Source organism: Chiloscyllium punctatum, chromosome 5, assembly GCF_047496795.1.
Source record: "Chiloscyllium punctatum isolate Juve2018m chromosome 5, sChiPun1.3, whole genome shotgun sequence".
NCBI classification, from domain to species: Eukaryota; Metazoa; Chordata; class Chondrichthyes; order Orectolobiformes; family Hemiscylliidae; genus Chiloscyllium; species Chiloscyllium punctatum.
Genome location: NC_092743.1, coordinates 74,144,263 through 74,170,771, shown reverse-complemented (window position 1 = coordinate 74,170,771; position 26,509 = coordinate 74,144,263). Strand labels below are relative to the sequence as shown.

The following is a 26,509-nucleotide window of genomic DNA, read 5'->3' as shown; positions in this document are numbered from 1 at the left end:
GGTGTGACCAAAGTGAAATGTTTTAAAACCAAAGGAAAATGCTGGAGAAACTCGGCAGGTCTAGCAGCATCTGTGGAGAGAGAAACAAAAGTCTAGTATGACTCTTTAGAATGGTTTTTGTCTCCCCAAATCCTGCCAGAGTTCACGATTTCTAGCATCTGCTGTGTTTCAACTATTGTTATTAGAAATTTGTTTAGCAATAATGATTTCAAATATGTCAATTAAACAAAAATGATTTAATATGTATTCTTGATAATGCCATTGTTTCTTTCTGAACACTCAGTTACAAATTGGCCTTTCTCCCAATGTAATAATTCCCAAAGAGGGTTGCAGCACAGACAATATTTTCTGAAGATCTTGTATCATTTTTGTCAGACCATGAGCCATGGCACCCTTCTCTCTCTCTTTTTACCCTGGTACTATTAATAAACCCGTTCTGGTACTAGCATAGTAAGAGGCAATAACAAATACCCGATTGAACATGTATATCTCCTTCAAAAGGAAGAGTGCATTCTTGCACACCTTAGTTTCTCTTAGTGGGGCACAGTAAAAGCCATATTTCTTGTTATGAGTTGCGGTCCTTTGTAATTTCATTTGCCCCTGCATACTGCCATCAGTACCCTTTAGAGTGCCCTTCCTTTTCATTTCCAGTAGACAACCCCAAGTGACCAAAATAAATGTAGATAGACTTCAGTTCAAAGCAAAATCTATCAATTAAAACAGTTTGTCTGCTGAAAAACAATAAAACAGCAGATGTAAGTCAATAGTTTCTGTTTCAAACAGTCATGTCTTCCCTCAGCAGTGATGAGCACCTCTGTACTCAAGATAATTGACAATGATCTCCTTTCAGACCACTTTTAAATGTATGTTGCATTACTGGGTCTTAGCCCCCCACCCAAAGTCACCTTCAAGACCATGCACAAGAAGCAACAATATGAAGGCTCGTGTCATATGTTAACATCTGTTACTTTTTTCGAAGACACAGATTCAGTAGCCAATGCACTACATATTGCAATATCCACTTCATAATGTTCAAGTCTGCAGCTTGTAGATGTCAGTAAACACCATAGCCCTTTGAATCTACAAAATCAGTGCCATCGCAGAACCAAGGAAATCTACAGTACACAGGCTTCTTTATAGTTATATAAATATCTAGCAAATTATACTTCAATTATCAGTAAAAAGTAACCAATGATTGTTCACGATGCTTAGCTGTGATTTCTCTCATTTTCAACCTTTGTTGTAAATGGCCAATGATTTTTTTTTAGATTTTTCGCTAGAATTGAATTACGTATAGAATAATAAAGCAAAACATGACTTGGTAAATGTCGATGTCACCAAATATGTATCCAATCTACTTGAATATTTGGCAGGACCTTTCAAATGGTTTTCTCTCTCTCTCTCTCTCTCTCTCTCTCTCTCTCTCTCTCTCTGTCTCTCTCTGTCTCTCTCTCTCTCTCTCTCTGTCTGTAGACCCATAAGATATTTCCAGCATATTCTGTTTTTTGAATTTGAAATTTCCGCTACCTTCAGTATTTTACTTCTGTATTACTTCCTGTTTTATAGGTTATGTTCTGAACTTAAAGAACATACAGAAAACTGTTAAGTCTTTTGTAAAGGTTCTGCTCGATGTTCATTGCATACTTTAACTTATGAAAATTATGAAAGCACTGCTTCGGAAGAGAAAGCATTTTACAATATTAAAGTATAATTATTACTGAGATTACATTTTGCAAATGTGAATAATTTGGATTATTTTAGTGTCAAATAACTTTTAAGGTATTCCTTTTTTAAAAATATATTTTCTTTAAATGTATAATCCTAAAATAAATCAACAAAAAGCCCTGTTTAGTTTTCCTCCTCCTTTCTCATTTTGTTGGAGGTTTATGACTTTTCATTTTGTCCTTTGCACTGAATAACTGAATAGGAGCTCAGCAGTTTTAAGTATATCTGCAAATCCACATTGGTTCCTGTTTCTAATCCTAAATAAGATGGGACGTGTCATATTTAAGGAAATGCTTTAGCAGAACTAGAGCAACTAATAACTTAGCAATTTCAACACCAAATATTGAAAATATTCCAGCAAGTTATTTTTAATTCAGCTAGTTTTTTAAACTACGTTTTTATTGAAAAGTAGATTTTTTACTATTACAACAAATACAAAACAATCAAAACAATACAAAGAAAGAACACCAAAAAAAATTTTCAAATTCAAACTGCCCTCATGTACAAATGTATAAATATATTAAAAAATGTAAAAAAATACCCAACTAACTACTTAGTTAAATAAATAATAACTAACAAACTAATAAATAATATTAGCTCAGCAAAATAAAACACTAACTTCTGAATGTTGAGAACATCAATTTTCTCACACTTTTGCAATTCCCCCTCTCTCGATATTGGACTCGTAAAACACAATCATGACAGTTATATAAAAGCTCTTATTGTTGTGGCAGACAAATCTGTGTCCAGGTATTCCAAAAAGGACCACCATGTCTTATAGAAATTCTCGGTTTTGTGGTGTACCATACTTGTAAAACAAATCTATGGGGAATGTGCTCCATAGCAATCTTACACCAACCCGACAGGCCCGGGGGATTTTTGGGCATCCAACTTAACAAGATATTTTTCTTGCTCAGAAAATGAAGATGTTGAAAAGCTTTTCTTATGCGCATCTACAGACAATACACTGGGTAAAAACAATGACCGCAGATGCGGAAACCAGATACTGGATTAGTGGTGCTGGAAAAGCACAGCAGTTCAGGCAGCATCCGAGGAGCAGTGAAATTGACATTTTGGGCAAAAGCCCTTCATCAGGAATAGTCGATTTTACTGCTTCTCGGATGCTGCCTGAACTGCTGTGCTTTTCCAGCACCACTAATCCAGACAATACACCGGGCAGGCCACCCTTACACCCAACATCCCCTCCTTTGCACCTGCCACAGCACTACAGTATGTTTGAAGCCTACCACAGGACCAGAGACAATGGATAAGCGTGCCCGTACTAACTTTACACTTGGGGCATGTTAAAGATACCCCTTATTTAAACTTTAACAAATGATCCGGAGCCAAGTGGACCCTGTGGAGAATCTTCAACTGTAAAGCATGGGTCCTATTGCAAATTTATATCTTTCTTGCGTTTTCCCAAATACCTTCCCATGCCTAGGTCGCTCTCCCACACCCTGCAAAGTGGATGGAGCTCATCTGAGGGGCTGTCCCCGCCCCCCCTCCCCCCCTCCCCCCCCCCCCCTCCCCCCCTCCCCCCCCCCCCCCCCCCCCACATCTTTCCCCCCCACATCTTTCCCCCCCCCTTCCCCCCCCCCCCCCAACTGATGATATAAACTGCTGACAGAAAGTGCGTGATTAGCACTGAGCACCCTCCTCTCTGTCAGATTTGTAGGGATCAGTCAAAACTGTAGTCTCTTTTTGAATAAAATCCCTAACTTGAAAAAAAAACTAGGGATCCCTGCTAGATAGCTCGTATTTCCGCGCTAACTGATCAAAAGACATCATTGTGTCCCCCTTAGATAAATCACCCATGCGCGACACAGCCCTAGCCGCCCAATGTTTGAATCCTGAATCCCGCTTGAAAACCTGGCATACCTACTATAGGTGTAAGAAAAGGTGTTTTGCCAATATTGCTCCCTCGACCAAACTTCCCTCCATGCTTTAACAGTACTGATAAGGAATATTGCCATAGCCCAATAGTTAACTGCACTCATTTTGTCCAAAAACAAAAAACTAGTAAGGGGACACTTTACCTGAGAGGTTTCGATATCTAGCCATATTGGAAAAGGGTCCCCACGAGCCCCATTACTCGCGTAAGATAAAAGCGAGCCTGGTTGGTAGTTTTTAATGTCTGGGGGATCCACGCCCACAAGTCTGTGAGGCAATTGCAGTTTAACTAATGTAATAAGAGCCCACTTATGATGCTAAATAAAAGAACTGAACCAGTCGTTCAGTCTCCTGAACATTTGCTTATCGAAAACTGGGGAAGCATCCATATAGGGTACAACAAACGGGGGAAAATGTTCATCTTAATAAGGCCTAACCATGAGACCAGAAGCGCCTTCCATCTTTGAAGGTCTTGTTTGATTTTGTCGAATAATTGAATAAAAGTAGTTTTAAGCAAGTGATCACTATGCCCAAATATATAAACCCCCCCCACCCCGTAACCACTTAAGACCTAGCACCTTCGTATGCACCCATAGGCATAGCCTCGGTTTTGCAAAATTAATCTTGTACCCTGAAAAGGTGCCAAATGAGTTGATGCATTGTATCAGGTGAGGCAGAGAAACAGCTGTATTTGACAAAAAAAGGACATTGTCCACATACAATGAAATCTTATGTAATTTGTCCCCAAATCTGGAGCTGATACATTGGAATCCCCACGAATGGCCTCCACCAACGGTTCAATCACCAATGTAAAAAGCAATGGCGAAAGGGGACAGCCCTGTCAGCTGCTCGTTAAAATACTAAATACTAAAATTGCTTGATCGTACCCCATTGGTGATGACTGCAACGAGAGGGTCACTGTAGAGAACCTTTACCCATGTTATAAAGGCTTCGCCCAAGCCAAACCACTCTAGAGTATAACAAAGTTACAGCCACTCCACTCCGTCAAATGCCTTCTCTACATATAGAGAAATGATCAATCCCTGTATTGACTGTTGTTAAACAGCCTTCTAACGTTATTGGAGGATCTGTGGCCCTTTATGAAGCCTGCCTGGTCCTCTTTAACAATAGAAGGTAATTTAGCCTCCAGCCTTAACGCAAGAGTCTTAGAGAGGATTTTAAAATCAACATTTAAGAGTGAAATAGGCCTAAAAGAAGCACAGTTCTCCGGGACCTTCCCTTTTCTAAGAATAAGTGAAATATTGGGCACTCTTACAGATGGTGAGAGATGTATGTGTCATTGAACATGTTGCGCATCAGGCCTAACAAAATGCATATGAATTCCTTATAGAATTTACTGGGAAATCCATCAGGACCGGGTGCCTTTCCACTCTGAAGCTGTTTCACAGCCTCTTGCACCTCTTATAGGCCTACTATAGCGTCCTTAATGTTAACTAACAGGTACACAGGAGCATGATCGGAGATGGTAATATTAATATTACCAATCATACAGAATGCCACCAATTCCAGGGCTGCCATTGGAGTCAGAAAAAAAAATCAATCCTGGTGTGACATCTGTGTGGCATTAGAAAAAAACATAAAATCCCTGCCTGTATGGTGGAGCTGCCTCTACACGTCCACCAACCCTAACTCCACACACAGATTCACTCATTGTTTAGTTTGCACAGAGGGTGTCGCGGAGCCTTTGGGCAACCTGTCTATGTGGGATCCATAAGATAATTAAAATCTATCCCTATAATGATATGCTGGGATTCAAAATTGATCTCTTGCTTTCTCCGATGTGTCAAAGAGAAGGACAAATCCACCAAAGGTGATCCAAAACACCGTCTGATACCTCAGAGAGTAGTGGATCCCGAGCTCCCTCAGTCTTTTGATGCCATCACAGGATTTTCTTTTCCGGATCACTGCTGCTGAGAAGTCCTGGAAGAACATGATCTTAGAGCCCTTGTAAACTTTGGATCCACTACTCTTTGGATCCTTTGGATCCTTCCCCTGGATTCTGGAAGCTTCCATGATTCTATCCTTATCTTTATAGTGACGAAACTGCACCAAGATAGGATGAGGCTGTTGGTCTAGACCTGACCTCCGCACCATGACCTGGTGAGCCCTCTCAATTTTCAAATTTCTCATTCCAGTCTCCAAGTTAAGGAATTTCAGCAACCAGTCCTCAATAAATTCCACCAGTGGTTCAGCTTCCTTACCCTCCGGCAGACCAACAATCCGAATATTTTTTCTTCTGCCACTGTTCTCAAGGTCATCAACCTGGTCAAGCAAATTACAGACCTGCGTCTCCAGGGCCTAGATCCTATCCTTGGATGAGTCGGTATCAGCTTCTACCAGTGCGACCCTGTGTTCTATCTCATCCGTCCTTTTCTCTATGCTTCTGCAACATGATAGAGATCGGAGCCAGCTTCTCCTCTATCTGCTTGCCCAACATCTCGCGAGATTTCGCGAACTCCTTTACCAGGACCTGGTAGGAAATAGAGTCCGAGGATCCTGCAGGCTGGGCCACGGACCCAGCCTCGGATGTATCTCCTCCCTTCTTCGGCATCCCCGGATGGCGAAAACCAAGGTAAGTTGCTCTCTGACAGTTTCCTGGGACTCCACAACCTTTCTGGAGTCCCAGGATATCTCACTGGTCTGGGTAGAGCGAGTTAAAACTTTGTCCCACTTACACTGTGGTGCCGAGCTCTGCAACATGATCTTTCTAGATCACCGCCATGTTGGATTCCAAATCAGCTAGTTTTTAACGAGTCATTTTAATTTGCCTACACATTTCCTAACTATGAGTAACAATTTTGGATTTGACATTCCAGGTGTGGAATTGTAATTTACATTGTCAAAAATAATTTGTCTAAATAGAATCTAGCCTCTTGATGAAGGGATTTTTTTTTCATGAGGACCTGAACCTCACCGACAGGATCAGCATTCGTTCCTGTCTTATTTACCCTTGGACTGAGTAGACTATTTCAGAAGGCACTTAAATATCAACCACATTGCTGAGGGTCTGAGTCACATGTTGTTTAGACTGGGTAAGGATTGCAGATTTTCTTTCCTGAAGTACATTGCAATGGATTTCTATCCAATCGATAAAAGTTTTATGGTGACCATTAATTTTGATTTTAGATTTATATTTATTTGGATTTAAATTCCATCAGCTGTGATGGGATTTGAATCCATGACACCAGAATACTAGAATGGGCCACAGTATTACTACTCCGTATCACTCCCAGCTCCAACCCCACACCAGCCCTGCCGAGTTTTCAACAACCCTCCAGAACTACCCCTCTTTGAGGATGAAAGATCAGTCCTCGGCAGAGGCCTCACCTTCATTCCCCTACGCTCTCGGATTAACGAGTTCAACACGTGGCGAGACATCGAACAATTCTTCCGCCGCCTTCGCCTCAGCGCCTACTACTTCAACCAGGACTCTCGCCCACCCTCTGACGAGCCCTTCTCCCGCCTCCAACACACCCCATCCACCTGGACACCCTGTGCTGGCCTCTTACCTGCCCTGGATCTCTTCATAGCCAACTGCTGCCGTGACATTAACCGCCTCAACCTCTCCACCCCTCTCACCCACTTCAACCTCTCACCCTCGGAACGTGCAGCCCTTCACTCCCTCCATTCTAAGCCCAACCTCACTATCAAACCGGCAGACAACGGAGGCGCAGTGGTAGTTTGGCGCACCGACCTTTACACCGCTGAGGCTAAACGCCAGCTCGTGGACACCTCCTCCTTCTGCCCCCTTGACCATGACCCCACCTCCCACCACCAAACCATCATCTCCCAGACCATCCATAACCTCATGTCCTCAGGGGATCTCCCATCCACTGCCTCCAACCTCATAGTCCCACAACCCCACGCCGCCTGTTTCTACCTCCTGCCCAAAATCCACAAACCTGACTGCCCGGCCGACCCATTGTCTTAGCCTGCTCCTGCCCCACCGAACTCATCTCTGCATACCTCGACACGGTCCTGTCCCCCTTAGTCCAAGAACTCCCCACCTACGTTCGGGACACCACCCACTCCCTCCACCTCCTTCATGATTTTCGCTTCCCCAGTCCCCAACGCCTTATGTTCACCATGGACATCCAGTCCCTGTACACCTCTATCCCCCATCACGAAGGACTCAAAGTCCTCCGCTTCTTCCTTCCCGCCGTACCAACCAGTACCTTTCCACTGACACCCTCCTTCGACTGACTGAACTGGTCCTCACTCTGAACAACTTCTCTTTCCAATCCTCCCACTTCCTCCGAACCAAAGGAGTAGCCATGGGCACACACATGGGCCCCAGCTATGCCTGCCTCTTCGTAGGATATGTGGAACAGTCCATCCTCCGCAGCTACACTGTATCGGCACTGCCTCGTACTCCCGCAAGGAGGTTGAACAGTTCATCCACTTTACTAACACCTTCCACCCCGACCTCAAATTTACCTGGGCCGTCTCAGACTCCTCCCTCCCCTACGGAGACCTCTCCATTTCTGTCTCAGGCAACCAAATCAACACGGACATTTATTATAAACCGACCGACTCCCACAGCTACCTAGACTAGACCTCCTCTCACCCTGCCCCCTGTAAAAACGCAATCCCATAATCCCAATTCCTTCGTCTCCGCCGCATCTGCTCCCAGGAGGACCAATTCCAATACCGTACAACCCAGATGGCCTCCTTCTTCAAAGACCGCAATTTCCCCCCAGATGTGATCGACTATGCTCTCCACCACATCTCCTCCACTTCCCGCTCCTCCGCCCTTGAGCCCCGCCCCTCCCATCGCCACCAGGTCGGAACCCCACTGGTCCTCACCTACCATCCCACCAACCTCCATATGCATCGTATCATCTGTCGTCATTTCCGCCACCTCCAAACGGCCCCCACCACCAAGGATATATTTCCCTCCCCTCCCCTATCAACGTTCCGAAAAGACCACTCCCTCCGTGACTCCCTCGTCAGGTCCACACCCCCCACCAGCTCAACCTCCACTCCTGGCACCTTCCCCTGCAACCGCAAGAAATGCAAAACTTGCGCCCACACCTCCCCCTTACTTCCCTTCAAGGCCCCAAGGGATCCTTCCATATCCGCCACAAATTCACCTTCACCTCCACACACATCATTTCCTGCATCCGCTGCACCCGATGTGGTCTCCTCTATATTGGGGAGACAGGCCACCTACTTGCGGAACATTTCAGAGAACACCTCTGGAACACCCGGACCAACCAATCCAACCACCCTGTGGCTCAACACTTCAACTCCCCCTCCCACTCCACCAAGGACATGCAAGTCCTTGGATGACTCCATCGCCAGACCATAGCAACACGATGGCTGGAGGAACAGCGCCTCATCTTTCGGCTCGGAGCCCTCCAACCACAAAGGATGAACTCCGATTTCTCCAGTTTCCTCACTTCCCGTCCCCCACCTTGTCTCAGTCTCAACCCTCGAACTCAGCACCACCTTCCTAACCTGCAATCTTCTTCCTGACCTCTCTGCCCCGCCCCCACCCCCACTCCGGCCTATCACCCTCACCTTAACCTCCTTCCACCTATCGCATTTCCATCGCCCCTCCCCTAAGTCCCTCCTCCCTACCTTTTATCTTAGCCTGCTGGACACACTTCCGTCATTCCTGAAGAAGGGCTCATGACCGAATCGTCGATTCTCCTGCTCCTTGGATGCTGCCTGACCTGCTGCGCTTTTCCCGTAACACATTTTCAACTCTGATCTCCAGCATCTGCAGTCCTCACTTTCTCCTCAGTATTACTATTCAGCGATATTAAAAATACATTCCATCTCCCCCAAAAAGAGGGACATAAGAAAAATGAATGAGTTGTGTTTTTCCTTAGATGTTTTAGTATAAATGTTCTTAGTTACATGGAAGCAATTTCAGGCAGAAGATATTCAGTCCATCAATCCCACAGTGGCTCCTTATTACATTTTCAGTCACTCTGTATTATAATTATTGACAATCTTATTAACTGCTTTCTTAAAGTCTATTAAGAATTTTTATTCCGCCAAGCCCAATTATTTTCAAAATACTTAGATTCTACACACTGGACAAAAGCATATTTGTGCCTAAGAATCCAGATCTTTCTTAACTTTGAGTTAATTAATCAATGTTAAATTCTGCAGTTAATGTGTGTTATTTGATAGTTGATTTTCTTTTTCACATGTGCTTAACAGAAGGATTAAATTCAAGGTTGCTATTTCCAGCTCTAATTCATGTATCCTATGCACATTTCAAGGTTGGTAACCTGGCAGTTTGTACTAATTTTTGGAAGCTGTTTGTCATGTTGAATGTATGGCTAATTATTAATTAGTCTTTGGTTATATTAACCTTACTTCTTTGATGATGGTGATACTAGCCTAAGAATATAATGTGAGGACACTATGGCTTTAAAAGGTACATAATAAAATAAACAGCTTGTGAGGCCTTGAGGTTTTGTTTTCAAAGTTAGAGCCAAAGAAGCAGCTTGAAAGGGTGAAGGCAAGTTCCCACCAATCAAAGATTTTAGTTTAACTTTCAGTAGCTGTTTTGGTTTGGAAGCTGCTATACATGCCTCCCTGCTACAGCAAAACACTTGAGTTCTCTTTCAATTAATTCAATTAGTTGAAATAGGGTGTGCCTTGTGTAGAAGTGGCTCTTTCAGTCACTAAGAGTTTCCTTGGAGTTGAAGTCACATTGGGAGTTTTACAGAAACAAGACATAACTTTAGGAATTGACATTAGCTGGAGTTTTGGTTGCCTTTGAGTGCTAATATGGCTCGACATGATTGCCAGAAATGGCTAAAATTCAATTGCAAATGAAGCAGCTTGAATTAGAGGCAAAAGAAAAAGAGAAACTGAGGTGAGAAAGTTTGAATTGCGATTGATAGCAGAAGAAAAGTAGAAAGACAGAATAGCACTAGCCAGTGGGGGGATAAAAGAAAAAGAAGGCGCTTGCAAAAGAAAGAGAGAAAGAGAATTTTTGAATTTGGGAGACTAGAACTGAAAACTCAAAGTTGCCTTAAAATTGTGGAGGGAGAGATGAAAGTTAGGAGTACTGATGATCGCACTGAGGGCGAACAATCCCATTGTAGCCAAAGGCCTCGTGGGAATCTGTTTAAATATATCCAAGTGTTACCTAAGTTCAAAAAAGACGAAGAAACCTTTTTCATTTGATTTGAGAAAGTGGCTAAACAAATGAAATGGCCACTGACCATGTGGGTATTGTTGATCCAGAGCTAGTGAGGTGTTTGCATCACTATCAGAAGAGTATGATGAGATGAAAAAAGCCATCATGCGTACATATTGAGTCATAGAGATGTACAGCACAGAAAGAGACCTTTTGGTCCAACTCATCCATGCTGACCAGATATCCTAGATGAATCTAGTCCCATTTGCAAGCCCATATCCCTCTAAATCCTTCCTATTCATATGCCTTCCCATTCAGATGCCTTTTAAATGTTGCGATTGCACTAGCCTCCACCATTTCCTCTGGCAGCTCATTCCATACATGCACCACCCTCTGTGTGAAAACGTTGCCCCTAAGGCACCTTTCACATCTTCCCCCTCTATGCCCACTAGTTCTGGACTCCCCCATTCCAGGGAAAAGACCATGTCTATTTACTCTATCCATAGCCCTCATGATTTTATAAACCTCTAAGGTCACACCTCTGCCTCCAAAGCTCCAGGGAAAACAATCCCAGCATATTCAGCCCCTCCCTACAGCTCAAACTCTCCAACAAAGGCAACATCCTTGTAAATCTTTACTTAGTCCTTTCGAGTTTCGCAACATCCTTCCTATGGGAGGGAGACCAGAATTGCACACAATATTCCAAGAGTGGTCTAATCAATGTCCAGTACAGCCGCAACATGACCTCCCAACTCCTATACTCAATGCTCTGACCAATAAATGAAAGCATACCAAATGCTGCCTTTACTAGAATATCTACCAACGACTCCACTTTCAAGAAACTATGAACCTGCACTCCAAGTTCTCTGTTCAGCAACTGCCCCCAGGATCTTACCGTTAATTGGATAAGTCCTGCCCTGAATTGCCTTTCCAAAATGCAACACCTCACATATGAACTAATGCCAGAAGCCTACAGACGATGCTTTCAAAATCTACGGAGGGGACCTGGTCAGATGTACATAGAATTGGAAAGAATCAAACAAAGTAACTTTGACAGTTGGATAAAAGCATTTAACATGGATCAAACATATGATGCTCTGAGAGAGGCTACTATTTTGAAGGAGTTCAAAAAATTCACTTCCTGAAGTAGTGAGTGTGGGAGAGCAGAGAGTTAAGATTGCAAGATGAGCAGCGGAGATGGTGGATGATTGGGTTGGTTCATAAATCAAAGTTTGGCTTCCAATGGCAGTTTCAATCTGTGAGGGATAGAAATCGTGGAAAAGAGACATCTTCACGTGGTAAGGGAAAAGGAGATCTCAGTGATGATAGTAAAGATGGTTTGCCCCGAGTTAAAAAGGAAATGCGTGATGGAAAAACAGAAGTAAAAAAGCTCAGGTGTTTTCACTGTAGTAAAGTAAGCCGTTTGAAGTCACAGTGCTGGTAGTTTAGAAAAAAAGCACTGGGAAGATGGATTGGGATAACAGGATAAGCCAGTAAATTTTGTTGGTGGTAAAGGAAAGCACAGTGGAAGCTAAAGAGCTGCAAAACAATGTACAGCTTGATCAGGGGTTGGTGAAGGAGGAAGTGCAAGATCTCTTTTAAATAACTTATGTGGTTATGGTTTACTTGTATATGCCGGGAGGAAAAGTTGAAAAAGTTAAAATTTTAAGAGATTCGGGAACAAGTCAGCCTTTGGTGAGAAATGAAGAGATGTGTGATTCAGAAGGCTAATTACCAGAAACAATGGTAATAAGTGGTGAGAAGAGGAGTGTTCCATTATATTAAGTTTCCTAACTCAGTACGTTGACAGGCCAATGAGGGGCGAGGCCGTTCTAGACTTGGTGCTCGGAAACGAGCCGGGGCAGGTATCAGATCTTGTGGTGGGAGAGCATTTTAGTGATAGTGACCACAACTGCCTCACATTCTACATAGCTATGGAGAAGGAGAGGGTTAGGCAAAATGGGAGGATATTTAATTGGGGAAGAGGAAATTATGATGTGATTAGACAAGAGTTAGGAAGCATGGACTGGGAGCAATTGTTCCATAGACATGTGGAGACTGTTTAAGGAACAGTTGTTGCGAGAGATGAATAAATATGTCCCTCTGAGACAGGCAAGAAGTGGTAAGATAAAGGAACCTTGGATGACGAGAGCGGTGGAGCTTCTTGTCAAAAGGAAAAAGGTAGCGGTGGAGGAAGCTAGGGTCAAGCTCAGCTCTAGAGAATTACGGGCAGGCGAGGAAGGAGCTCAAAAGTGGACTGAGGAGAGCCAGGAGGGGGCACAAGAAAGGCTTGGCAGAACGGATTAGGGAGAACACAAAGGCATTTTACACTTATGTGAGGAATAAGAGAATGGTCAAAGAAAGTGTAGGGCCGATCAGGGATAGCATAGGTAATTTGTGTGTGGAGTCTGAGGAGGTAGACGAAGCTCTAAATGAGTTTTTTGCTTCTGTCTTTATGAAAGAAATGAACTTTGTAGTGAATGAAACCTTTGAAGAGCAGGTGTGCATGCTGGAATGGATAGTGATAGAGGAAGCTGATGTGCTGAAAATTTTGTCAACATTAAGATTGACAAGTCGCCAGGCCTGGACCAGATTTGTCCTCGGCTGCTTTGGGAAATGAGAAATGCGATTGCTTCGCCACTTGCGAAGATCTTTGCATCCTAGCTCTCCACTGGAGTCGTACCTGAGGACTGGAGAGAGGCAAATGTAATTCCTCTCTTCAAGAAAGGAAATAGGGAAAATCCCTGGCACTTACAGACCAGTAAGTCTCACGTCTGTCATCTGCAAGGTGTTAGAGAGGATTCTGAGGGATAGGATTTATGACCACCTGGAAGAGCATGGCTTGATTAAATGCAGTCAACACGGCTTTGTGAGGGCAGGTCATGCCTCACAAACCTTATCAAGTTCTTTGAGGATGTGACTAGAAAAGTTGATGAGGGTCGAGCTGTAGATGTGGTGTATATGGACTTCAACAAGGCATTTGATAAGGTTCCCCATGGTAGGCTCATTCAGAAGGTCAGGAGGAATGGGATACTGGGAACTTAACTGTCTGGATACAGAATTGGCTGGCCAATAGAAGACTGCGAGTGGTAGTAGAAGGAAAATATTCTGCCTGGAAGTCTGTGGTGAGTGGTGTTCCACACAGCTCTGTCCTTGGGCCTCTACTGTTTGTAATTTTTATTAATGACTTGGATGAGGGGATTGAAGGATGGGTCAGCAAATTTGCAGATGACACAAAGGTTGGAGGTGTCGTTGACAGTATAGAGGGCTGTTGTAGACTGCAGCAGGACATTGACAGGATGCAGAGATGGGCTGAGAGGTGGCAGATGGAGTTCAACCTGGATAAATGCGAGGTGATGCATTTTGGAAGGTCGAATTTGAAAGCTGAGTACAGGATTAAGGATAGGATTCTTGGCAGTGTAGAGGAACAGAGGGATCTTGGTGTGCAGGTACATCGATCCCTTAAAATGGCTACCCAAGTGGACAGGGTTGTTAAGAAAGCATATGGTGTTTTGGCTTTCATTAACAGGGGGAATTGAGTTTGAGAGTCGTGAGATCTTGTTGCAGCTCTATAAAACTTTGGTTAGACTGCACTTGGAATACTGCGTCCAGTTCTGCTCGCCCTATTATAGGGAAGATGTGGATGCTTTGGAGAGGGTTCAGAGGAGGTTTACCAGGATGCTGCCGAGACTGGAGGGCTTATCTTATGAAGAGAGGTTGACTGCGCTCGAACATTTTTCATTGGAGAAAAGGAGGAGAAGAGGAGACCTAATTGAGGTATACAAGATAATGAGAGGCATAGATAGAGTCGCTAGCCAGAGACTATTTCCCAGGGCAGAAATGACTAACACGAGGGGTCATAGTTTTAAGCTGCTTGGAGGAAAGTATAGAGGGGATGTCAGAGGCGGGTTCTTCACACAGAGAGTTGAGAGCATGGAATGCGTTGCCAGCAGCACTTGTGGAAGCAAGGTTATTAGGGACATTTATGCAACTACTGGACATGCATATGGTCACAGAAATTTGAGGGTGCATACATGAGGATCCGTGGTCGGCACAACATCATGGGCTGAAGGGCCTGTTCTGTGCTGTACTGTTCTATGTTCTATGTTCTAAGTGAGATTCGAGAGTTCGGTGAAAAGTTGTGAAGTGATGGTCGGAGTAATAGAGAAATTCTCATTTCTGGTAATACAGTTTTTCCTTCGTAACAATATCACAAGTAGATCACAGGTGGGAGTGATGCCTACTGTGGTTGAAAAGCTAGTGGAAACTTGGGTAATTGATGTGTTACAGGAAATATATCCCGGAGGTTTTCGGGACTATATGGTAATAAGGTCACAAAGCCATGGGTTGAAGCAGGAAGAAAAATTAAGGAACAAAGATAAGGATGTTGAAGTTCAATTATCAGAGACTACATTTGATCAAATGTTTGGAGGAAAACCAGAACAGGTGGAAGACAAAGTGGATATTTTTATTTCCGAGAAACTGGCTGGACTATAACAGAAGGACGAAAAACTGAAGCAGTTTTATCAAACAGCTTACACAGAATAAGAATCTGAGTGCAACCCAGAATATTAAATGAAGTCTTGACGAGGAAATGGAGACCATCACATAAGCAAATGAAAATAGGGCAGAAGTTCATCAAGTTATATATATGGTGAGTAATAGAAAGGAGGTATTGTGAGTAGCATATGAAGTACCAGTAGGAGTTATTTGGGAGTAGGGAAAGCTCAAGACCAATTACAGAAAAATACTTTTTAGGCTTGGACTGAATATGGTTGAATTTTGCCAGACATGTCTTATATGTCAGATAATTAAAAAACCTGAGGCAGTGATGAAACCAGCACCCTTAATACCTATTCCCGCATTTGAAGAAACTTTTACAAGATTCTTAAATTATTGTGTAGGACCCCTACCTAGACCAAAAAGTGGGAAACAGTATCTGTTGATCATAATGAATATGTCTACCAGATTTCCAGAGGCCATACCATTGCGCAGTGTCATGGCTAAAAGGATCGTGGAAGAGTTAATCAACATTTCTTTTACCAAATTCTAGTAAATGGACTAACAGCAATACAATTGACTAAAGAATCAAATTTAACATCAAATCTATTCAAGGAATTTATGGATAGCTTGGGAATAAAAGCATTCAAGTTCATTCAGAAACAAAGACAGTGATAGAACAATGACATCAAAATTTAAAGACATTGTTGAGGGTATATAGTCAAGACTATCCAGAGGATTGGGATAAAGAAATTCCACTTGTACTTTATGCAATTAAGGATGCACTAAATGAATCCGCTACATTCAGTCCATTTGAATTCGTTTCTGGGCATGTGGAGAGAATGGTGCAGGAGGGAGGGATTCCGGTATCTGGATAACTGGGGTTCTTTCTGGGGAAGGTGTGACCTCTACAAACAGGATGGTCTACACCTGAACCTGAGGGAACCAGTACACTTGGGGGGAGGTTTGCTAGTGCTCTTGGGGAGAGGTTTAAACTAACTCTGCTGGGGCATGGGAACCTGCTTTAGGGTGCAGGACCTGGAGTGTAGGGAGGTTAGGAACATGGCATCAATCTCAAAGGAGGGTGCCTGTAAACAGGAAAGTGGCTTGAAATGTGTTTACTTCAATGCAAGAAGTATATGAAATAAGGTAAGTGAACTTGCAGCGTGGGTTGGTACCTGGGATTTCGATATTGTGGCTATTACGGAGACATGGGTAGAACAGGGACAGGATTGGCTGTTGCAGGTTCCAGGGTTTAAATGTTTTAGTAGGGTCAGAGGTGGGGGTAAAAGAGGGGGAAGTGTGGTATTGCTTGTCTTAGATAGTATTACAGCGGTGGAAAGGACGATGGATGAAGACTTGCCATCTGAGGTAGTTTGGGCTGAGGTTAGGAATACGAAAGGTGAGGTCACCCTGTTAGGAGTTTTCTACAGGCCTCCTAATAGTCCAAGAGACGTAGAAGAAAGGATTGCGAGGATGATTCAGGAGAAGAGTGAAAGAAATAGGGTGGTTGTTATGGGGGACTTTAACTTTCCTGATATTGATTAGGAAAGCTATAGCTCGAGTTCGTTAGATGGTTCGGTGTTTGTCCAATGTGTGCAGGAGGGTTTCCTGACACAATATGTAGACAGGTCAACAAGAGGTTAGTCCATACTGGATTTGGTTCTGGGTAATGAACCAGGCCAGGTGTTAGAATTGGAGGTAGGTGAGCACTTTGGGGACAGTGACCACAATTCGGTGACTTTTATTCTAGTGATGGAGAGGGATAAGTGTGCACTGCAGGGCAAGAGTTATAGCTGGGGGCAGGGAAAATATGATGCCGTGAGGCATGACTTCGGATGTGTGGCTTGGAAAAGTAGGCTTCAAGGCAAGGGCGCAATTGTTCAAGGAGCAACTATTGAGTGTCCTTGATAAGTACGTACCCGTCAGGCAGGGAGGAAAGGGTCGTGTGAGGGAGCCGTGGTTTAATAAGGAATTGGAATCCCTTGTTAAAAGGATGAGGGCGGCCTGTGTAAAGATGAGGCGTGAAGGTTCAATTGGGGCGATTGAGAGTTATAAGGTAGCCAGGAAGGATCTGAAGAGAGAGTTAAGAGCAGCAAGGAGGGGACATGAAAAGTCCTTAGTTGGTAGGATTAGGGAAAACCCAAAGGCTTTCTATAGGTATATCAGGAATAAAAGGATGACTAGGGTAGGAATAGGTCCAGTCAAGGATAGTAGTTGGAAGTTGCGTGTGGAGTCTGAAGAGATTAGGGAGACACTGAATGAATACTTTTCGTCAGTATTTACTCAGGAACAGGACATGGTTGCCGATGTGAATACTGAGTCACAATTAATTAGAATGGACGGCTTTGAGGTATGTAGGGAAGAGGTGTTGGAAATTCTGGAAAGGGTGAAAATAGATAAGTCCCCTGGGCCTGATGGCATTTATCCTAGGATTCTCTGGGAAGCAAGGGAGGAGATTGCAGAGCCATTGGCCTTGATTTTTATGTCCTCGTTGTCTACAGGAATAGTGCCAGAAGACTGGAGGACAGCAAATGTGGTTCCCTTGTTCAAGAAGGGGAGTGGCGATAACCCGAGTAACTATAGGCCAGTGAGTCTCACTTCTGTTGTGGGCAAAGTCTGAGAGAGAATTGTAAGGGATAGGATTTATGAAATCTGGATAGGAATAATGTGATCAAGGATAGTCAGCATAGTTTTGTGAAGTGCAGGTCGTGCCTCACAAACCTTATTGAATTCTTTGAGAAGGTGACTAAGGAGGTGGACGAGGGTAAAGCGGTAGATGTGGTGTATATGGATTTTAGTAAGGCGTTTGATAAGGTTCCCCATGGTAGGCTACTGCAAAAAATACGGAGGTATGGCATTGAGGGTGAGTTGGAGGTTTGGATTGGGAATTGGCTGGCTGGAAGAAGACAGAGGGTAGTAGTTGATGGTAAAGGTTCATCTTGGAGTGCAGTTACTAGCGGTGTTCCGCAAGGATCTGTTTTGGGACCATTGCTGTTTGTCATTTTTATAAATGACCTGGAGGTTTGGTGAGCAAGTTTGCGGATGATACGAAAGTCGGTGGAGTTGTTGACACTGAGGAAGGATGTGTCAGGTTACAGCGGGATATAGATAAGCTGCAGAGCTGGGCAGAAAGGTGGCAAATGGAGTTCAATGTGGGTAAGTGTGAGGGAGAAACAAAAAGATGGGGTACTGGGCTAATGGTCAGATACTTGGTAGTGTGGATGAGCAGAGGGATCTTGGTGTCCATGTACACAGATCTCTGACAGTTGCCACCCAGGTAAATAGTGCTGTGAAGAAGGCATATGGCGTACTGGCTTTTATTGGTAGAGGAATTGAGTTCTGGAGTCCTGAGGTCATGTTGCAGTTGTACAAGACTGGTGCAGCCGCATCTGGACAATTGTGTGCAGTTTTGGTCACCATACTATAGGAAGAATGTGGAGGCAATGGAACTGGTGCAAAGGAGGTTTACCAGGATGTTGCCTGGTATGGTAGGAAGATCGTATGAGGAAAGGCTGAGGCACTTGGGGCTGTTTTCATTGGAGAAAAGAAGGTTTAGGGGTGACTTGATAGAGGTGTACAAGATGATTAGGGGTTTAGATAGGGTTGACCATGAGAACCTTTTTCCACGTATGGAGTCAGCTATTACGAGGGGGCATCACTTTAAATTAAGGGGTGGTAGGTATAGGACAGATGTTAGGGGTAGATTCTTTTCTCAGCGAGTCGTGAGTTCATGGAATGCCCTGCCAGTAGCAGTGGTGGACTCTCCCTCTTTATAGGCATTTAAGTGGGCATTGGATAGGCATATGGAGGATAGTGGGCTAGTGTAGGTTAGGTGGGCTTGGATCGGCGCAACATCGAGGGCCAAAGGGCCTGTACTGCGCTGTATTGTTCTATGTTCTAATCAAAGTGTTGTACTGGAAAAGCACAGCCGGTCAGGCAACATCCGAGGAACAGGATGCTGCCGGACCTGCATAAGCCTTGAGTTGAGAAGACCATTGAAATTAAGGAGAACTTGGTGAGTTGAGAGACCACGTGTTTGGACTATGTGTCAAATTTGAGGGAAAGTTTAAATAGAGTGGGTGAGTTGGCTAGATCATATTTGAAGGAGCACAGCATGTGATGTAACAGGAAGCAGACAAGAAATCAAAATTTTATGATTTTGTGTGTGGAGATAAAGTATGAGTATTACTTCCTGTAGTAGGTGACTTAGATTAGATTAGATTCCCTACAAAGTGGAAACAGGCCCTTCTGCCCAACAAGTCCACACCAACCCTCTGAAGAGTAACCCACCCAGACCCATTTCTGTCTGACTAATACACCTAACACTTATGGGCAATTTAGTATGGATAATTCACCTGATCGGCACATCTTTGGACTGTGGGAGGAAACCGGAACACTGGGAGGAAACCCACGCAGACACTGGGAGAATGTGCAAACACCACACAGACACTCACCCGAGATTGGAATCGAATCTGGATCCCTGGCACTGTGAGGCAGCAGGACTAACTACTGTGCCACCATGCCGCCACTTTAAAAGGAAGGTTTAGTGGGCCTTATTAAATCAAAAGGAAGTTAAGCAAGCTGAATTATTTAATGGAATACTAGATAGAAATAAACTGTCTGTGTAATGTGAGTATGCTTAAAAAGTATTTTGATAGGAAAGAAAGCAAAAGGAGACTGTGTTACTGGTTACAACACAGTGAAAAACCAAGTTCAAATGATCCTAAATGGGACATTCCTCAAATTAAATTGTCCAATGAGGAATTTATCAAAAATTGGGATAAATTATTGAGTTACATTCCAGAAGAAAATCAAGGAACTGAAAGAGTTAATATAATCACATGAGGTTATGTGGGAAATATCGAGGAAATACTAATTTGATTATGCATGATGTACATTTAGGAAATGCTATTCCAATTAAGCAATCTTCTTTTGGACTTCATCTTTTAAAATCAGCACAGGTTAAAAAAAAATTGAAAGCATATTCCAAGATGTAATTATTGAAGTGAGTTGCAGCGAATGGTGCTAAAACTCGATGGTATCCAGTGATTATGTGTGGGCAACCACAAAGTCAATGCAGTTTTAAAAACTGATTTATATCCTATTCCACATTGGAAGACTGTGTTAAGATGGTGGCACAAACAACTTATATTTCCATGTTGAACTTACTCAGAGAATCATGGCAGAAAGAGCAAAGGAAATTTCCATCTTTGTAACACCAAATGGACTGTACCAGTTTAAAGTCATGCCATTTGAAAAATGCGCCAGGCACATTTCAAAATAAGGTCATGTCAGGATTTCCAAATTATGTGGTGTACTTAGACGATCTGGTGGTTTTTAGTCAAATGTGAAAGGGTCATTTGGTGCATCTAGCTGAATTATTCAATCCACTTCAGGAGGCAGGCTTGGTGATAGACCCAGCTAAAGGTGAGTTCACAAAAACCTACATCACATTCCTGGGCCATGTCTTTGAACGTGAACTAATGGCTTGATGGGATGTGAAAGCAGGTTATTAGGGAACTTCCCATTCCATTGATGAAGAGGGAAGTACCATGGTTCCTGGGACTGAGTGTTTTTATTGAAAATTTGTACGAAAGTTTAGCAATGTAACTGCTGCACTGACTGACCTGTTGAAATGCTGAAATTTCAGGGGACAGAAAAGTGTCAGAAAGCATTTAACAATCTAAAAGCTGTGTTTACAACTGTGCCAGTGTTGCCATTCAAATGGAGCAGCACGGTATCTCAGTGGTTAGCGCTGCTACCCCACAGTACAGGGACCTGTGTTTGATTCCACCCTCTGGCAACTGTGTATGGAGTTTGCATATTTCCCCATGTCTGTATGGGTTTCCTACATATGCTCTGGTTTATTTCCACAGTCCAAAGATATACAGCTATTCCAATCCCATTTTTCAGCACATGGCCCATAACCTTATGCCTTGATGTAAGTCAGAATTGTAGAGTATTAATTATAGGTGTACGTTGTACATGTACAACATCCTTTCTATCAAGGCGTCTCCACATCATATTCCATCTGCTACCACTTGACCTATCTGTAATATAGAAAAAGCCCTTTGGTCTGTTGTCTGTATCGGTCAAAAATAACCACCTACCTATTCTAGATCACTGTCTGTTCCTCACTACACATCAGATGTTCTGATGAACTCGAAATTTTAACTCTGATTTCTCTCTACAGAAGCTGTCAGACTTGCTGAGCTTTATTCACTTGCTTCCCAAATCGAAGTCATTGGTTAATGTTTTGCAGCTGAAGGCCAAGTACTAGTTCTTCTGGCACGCTGAAATGCAATGTAAACCTGTGTTTACAACCTGGCATCCCACAAATGTTCCAATTATTCCGATTCCATTTTCTATTCATTAACTGATCTCCAAACCATGCGAAATGTTGTATCCAATACCATCAGCCCTAATTGCATTTAATAACCTCTTGTCACCTTATTGAATGCCTTCTGAAATTCAGATTTTTGACCTGAATAACATTGAACATTGTCAGTGCAAAAATGGCAATAAAATTAGTACTGGATCTATTGCATTGTTTTACCTTCGATGTATTATGAGTACGGTATGCTTAAAAACTGATACAAAATGTCTGAGATGTAATTGCTGGCTTTCAAATTTTATTCATGTTTTTAGTGGATTCTTGCATTCGGTATCTGTCAACAATTTGTATTCCTTTATTTTCATTAATGATCTTTGGTTTATTTCATTTACAAGCAATGAATGTGAGTAATCAGGGAAAATTTGCTATACAGGGAGGGAGTGGTGAGGGAGAGAATTGAATTGCCAGTGAAATTGTTAAAAATGTTGTCTTATTCTTTAGTAGTAGTACTTGCGGTTTCAAGTGAAAAATAACATGCCATCAGTTACAGTCAAATTGGTAATTCTGTGGATTAACTGTTTTTAGACCTATAAAGCTTTCCTGCCTGCCATGATAGCCAGCAACCACGGCCATCTGGTTAGCATTGCCAGCACAGCAGGACTGTTCCCTGTCAATGGATTGGCGGGTAAGAATAGCTTCTGTGGTTTCTAGAAATTTTCAATGCTCATAATATTTAGATGAAGTATGGTGTACAATGCTTCAGGCTATACTTCGCTACAAATTGCTGTTGTTTTCTATGTTAGTTTTATATTAAGTTGTTAAAAAAATGCACAAAAAGCTCTTTCCTTGAATGTATATGGAATTTATACATGCATTATGCAATGTACACAGGGCTAGGTTTTGCTATCAACAGTAAGGAATTAACATTCACTCTTTACCTCACGGGGATCATGGCTCAGTGGTTAGCACTGCTGCCTCGCAGCGTCAGGGACCCTGGTTCGATTCCCACCTTGGGCGACTGTCTGTGTGGAGTTTGCACATTCTCCCCGTGTCTGTGTGGGTTTCCTCCGGGTGCTCCGGTTTCCTCCCACAGTCCAAAGATGTGCAGGTCAGGTGAATTGGCCATGCTAAAATGCCCATAGTGTTAGGTGCATTAGTCAGGGATAAATATGGGGAATGGGTCTGGGTGGATTACTCTTCGGAGGGTCAGTGTGGACTTGTTGGGCCGAAGTGCCTGTTTCCATACTGTAGGGAATTTAATCTAATCTAATCATAACTGCCTAGACATTGGTGGAGATTTTCTTTAGGTGGCATCTAACAATTCTAATTGCTCTACAAAAAACTACTGCATATGTTAATAAAGAGAAACATTTTTAAATCCAAAAACATGCACTGTGTACAGGTATTTTTCACAAATGCTTGATGCAAGTCCGAGTCATTAGAGATCTGTATCACAGAAAGAGGCCCTTTCATTACATCAATATTGGCCAAAACTAACTGCCTAACTATTCTGATCCCATTTGCCAGCATTTTGCCCATAGCCTTGTATACCTTGGTATTGAAAGCGCACATCTAAATATTAAATGTTATGAGTGTTTTTTCCTCTACCACCTTTACAGGCAATGAGTTCCAGATTCCTAACATCCTCTAGCTAAAAGGTTTTCCTCACATCACCACCTCTAAATCTTCTATATCTTACCTTTAAATCTATTTTGTTGGTTATTGATCCTTCCATCAAGGGGAGAATCTCTTCCTGTCTAGCCTATCTATACACAATCATAATTTTACACATCCCATCCCAGGGCAGCACGGTGGCACAGTGGTTAGCACTGCTGCCTCACAGCACCAGAGACCCGGGTTCAATTCCTGCCTCAGGCGACTGACTGTGTGGAGTTTGCACGTTCTCCCTGTGTCTGCGTGGGTTTCCTCCGGGTGCTCCGGTTTCCTCCCACAGTCCAAAGGTGTGCAGGTCAGGTGAATTGGCCATGCTAAATTGCCCATAGTGTTAGGTAAGGGGTAGATGTAGGGGTATGGGTGGGTTGCGCTTTGGCGGGGCGGTGTGGACTTGTTGGGCCGAAGGGTTTGTTTCCACACTGTAAGTAATCTAATCTAATCTAATCTAAAACTGAATTCCAGAAGAGAGATAAGAGTGGTAGTCCTTGACATCAAGGCTGCATTCGAATGAGTGTTGACATCGAGGAGCCCAAGCAGAACTGGAATCATTCATTATTCGGGAGCAAACTCTCCCCTAGTTGAAGTCATATCTGGCACAGAGGAAGATGATCATGATTGTTGGAGATAAGTTATCTCAGCTCCAGGTCATTTCTGCAGGTATCTAAGGCCTAATAACCTTCAGCTGCTTCATAAGTAACCTTCCATCCATCAAGGTCAGAAGTGGAGATGTTCACTGTGCAATGCACAATATCATTTCTGGCTCCTCATACTGAAGCAGTTCATGTTCATAACACTTTCTGGACAATATCTAGATTTGGGCTAAGTGTCACACTAAAGCCAGGTGGTGAACATCAACAGTAAGAGACAGTCTAACAACCGCCCTTTGACATTCAATGGTGTTCCTATCATGGGCTCCCTCACTATCAACATCCTTGGGATTGCCATTGACCAGAAATTCAACTGGATTTGCCATATAAATACAGCAGCTACAAGAGTAGGTCAGACGCTAGAAATTCAACATGGAGTAATTTAACTCCCTGACTCCCCAAACCTTGTCCACCATCTGCAGGGCACAAGTCAGGAGTGTGATGGAATGCTCCCCATTTGCCTGGATGGTGCAGCACAGAAACTTGATACCATTTAGGACAAAGCAGCCAGTTTGATCCTTTCACCATTGATGCTGAGTAGTAGCAATGTGTACAATCTACAAGATGCATAGTAGAAATTCACCAAAGATCCTCAGATACCACCTTTAAACCCAAGACCACTTCCATCTAGTAGGACAACAGTAGCAGATACATGGGAGCACCAACACCTGCAAGTTCCCCTCCAAGATGGTCACCATCCTGACTTCGAAATATATCCCCTTTCCATCATGTTGCTAGGCCAGAATTCTGAAATTCCTACCCTTATAGCCTTGTGAATCAACCCACAGTGGGTGGGTTACAGCAATTCAAGAAAACTTGTCACCACCTTATCAAGGCAACTAGGGACAGGCAATAAATCCTAGCCAATTAACAACGTCTACATCTCACAAACAAATAAAAAGTTCCAGCATAACCTCTCTGCTCTTAAATTCTCTGCCTCAGCTAATCAAGGCTAATAAATCATATACCACCCTTAACCATTTTATCCACTTATCTCTATTGCCTTGAGGGACTGGTGTTCTACAAACAGTTAAGTGATCCCACAACTAACATATCAGATATTTAAGCTCTGCAGTCCAGTCACTCAGCTCCTCATGTCATCACAGTCTAGTGAAAACTTGGACAAAAGAATTGAACACTAGAACTGAGGAAAGAATGACTGCCGTTTTCATCAAGACAGTATTTGACCAGGTGTGACATCCAAGAGTTCTATCAAAACTGGATTTAAAGGGAATTAGAGGACAACTCTCCATTAGTTTGAGTCATATCCAACAGGGAGGAAGTCGTTTATGATTATTGGGACATCATTGCTTTTGAGTAGTGTCCTAGGCTCAACCATCTTGAGTTACTTCATCAATAATCTTCCATCGTAAAGTCACAAATGGGGATGCTTGATGATTATTGCAAAATGTCCAGAACTATTCATGACTCCCCATAGACTGATGCTGTTGTCCCTGTGCAGCAAGACCTGAACAACAGGTCTTGGGTTGATAAGTGACAAGAGGCATTTATGATGAACAAGTGCTTGGAAATAACAATTTCCAATAAGAGAGAGTCTAACCACAGCCATCTTGACATTCAGTGCCATTTCCATTTGCGGAAACATCACTATCATCATTTGGAATAGTTACCATTGACCAGAAGCTGATTTGGACTAACCATCTTAAAAACAGTAGCTCAAGAGGATGTCACAGACTGGAATTATGTGGGAGCAGCTCTCCAAATCCTGTCCACAGTTACAATGACAAGTCATGAGTGTGATGGAGTAATCTGCTGGCTGAATGAGCACAGCTCCATCAACACTCCAAGCAAAGCAATCCAATTGACTGGCATCCATCCATTACCTTTAACATTGGCTCCTTTCATCATCAATGCACAAGGTGGCTGCAGTGTGTACCCTCTCCTAAGATGCACTGCAGCGACTCACCAAGGCTCCTTTGACACCTCATTCTGAACCAATTTTCTCTATCATGGCAGTAGATATGTAGGAAACACCAAGGCAGTCACACTTACCACAGTTCTGGTGTTCAAATCTTTTGTCCAAGTTTTCACTAGGCTGTAATGTGATGAGGAGCCGAGTAACAGGACTGCAGAATTTTGGTGTCTAATATGTTAGTTGTGGGATCACTTAATTCTTTGTTGCATGCATGCTGTGTCCACTATTCAAAATGTTTCATATTACTTCACCACATTGAAACCTCATTTTGTAAGGATTTGAAGGGATGTCTAGCGTTGTTCCTGGATGGCGTACCTAGTGTAGGTATGCCCTATGCCTCATGGATGTCCAGTTTTGAAGATGCCGTCCGGCAACTCCGTATAAGACAGGGCTTTTATAGAACATAGAACAGTACATCACAGTAAGGGCCCTTCAGCCCTCAATGTTGTGCTGACCTTTTATCCTACACTAACATCAAACTAACCTACATACCCCACATTTTACTATTATCCATGCGCCTATCCAAGAATCGCTTAAACGTCCCTAATGTATCTGACTCCACTACCACTGCTGACCGTGCATTCCATGCACCCACCATACTGTGTAAAGAACCCACCTCTGACACTTCCCCTAAATCTTCCTCCAATCACCTTAAAATCATGCCTGCTTGT

At 43.1% G+C, this 26,509-nt stretch overlaps 1 protein-coding gene across 1 annotated transcript in view; it reads left to right on the top strand.

Moving 5' to 3' along the window:
• Nucleotides 1-26,509, top strand: part of sdr16c5b (short chain dehydrogenase/reductase family 16C, member 5b) — a 72,097-nt gene that overhangs the window by 19,376 nt on the left and 26,212 nt on the right. The window contains exon 3 of the mRNA XM_072570581.1: nucleotides 22,167-22,266. Coding sequence (XP_072426682.1) covers nucleotides 22,167-22,266 — 100 coding nt within the window. The remainder of the gene's footprint in view (nucleotides 1-22,166; nucleotides 22,267-26,509) is intronic.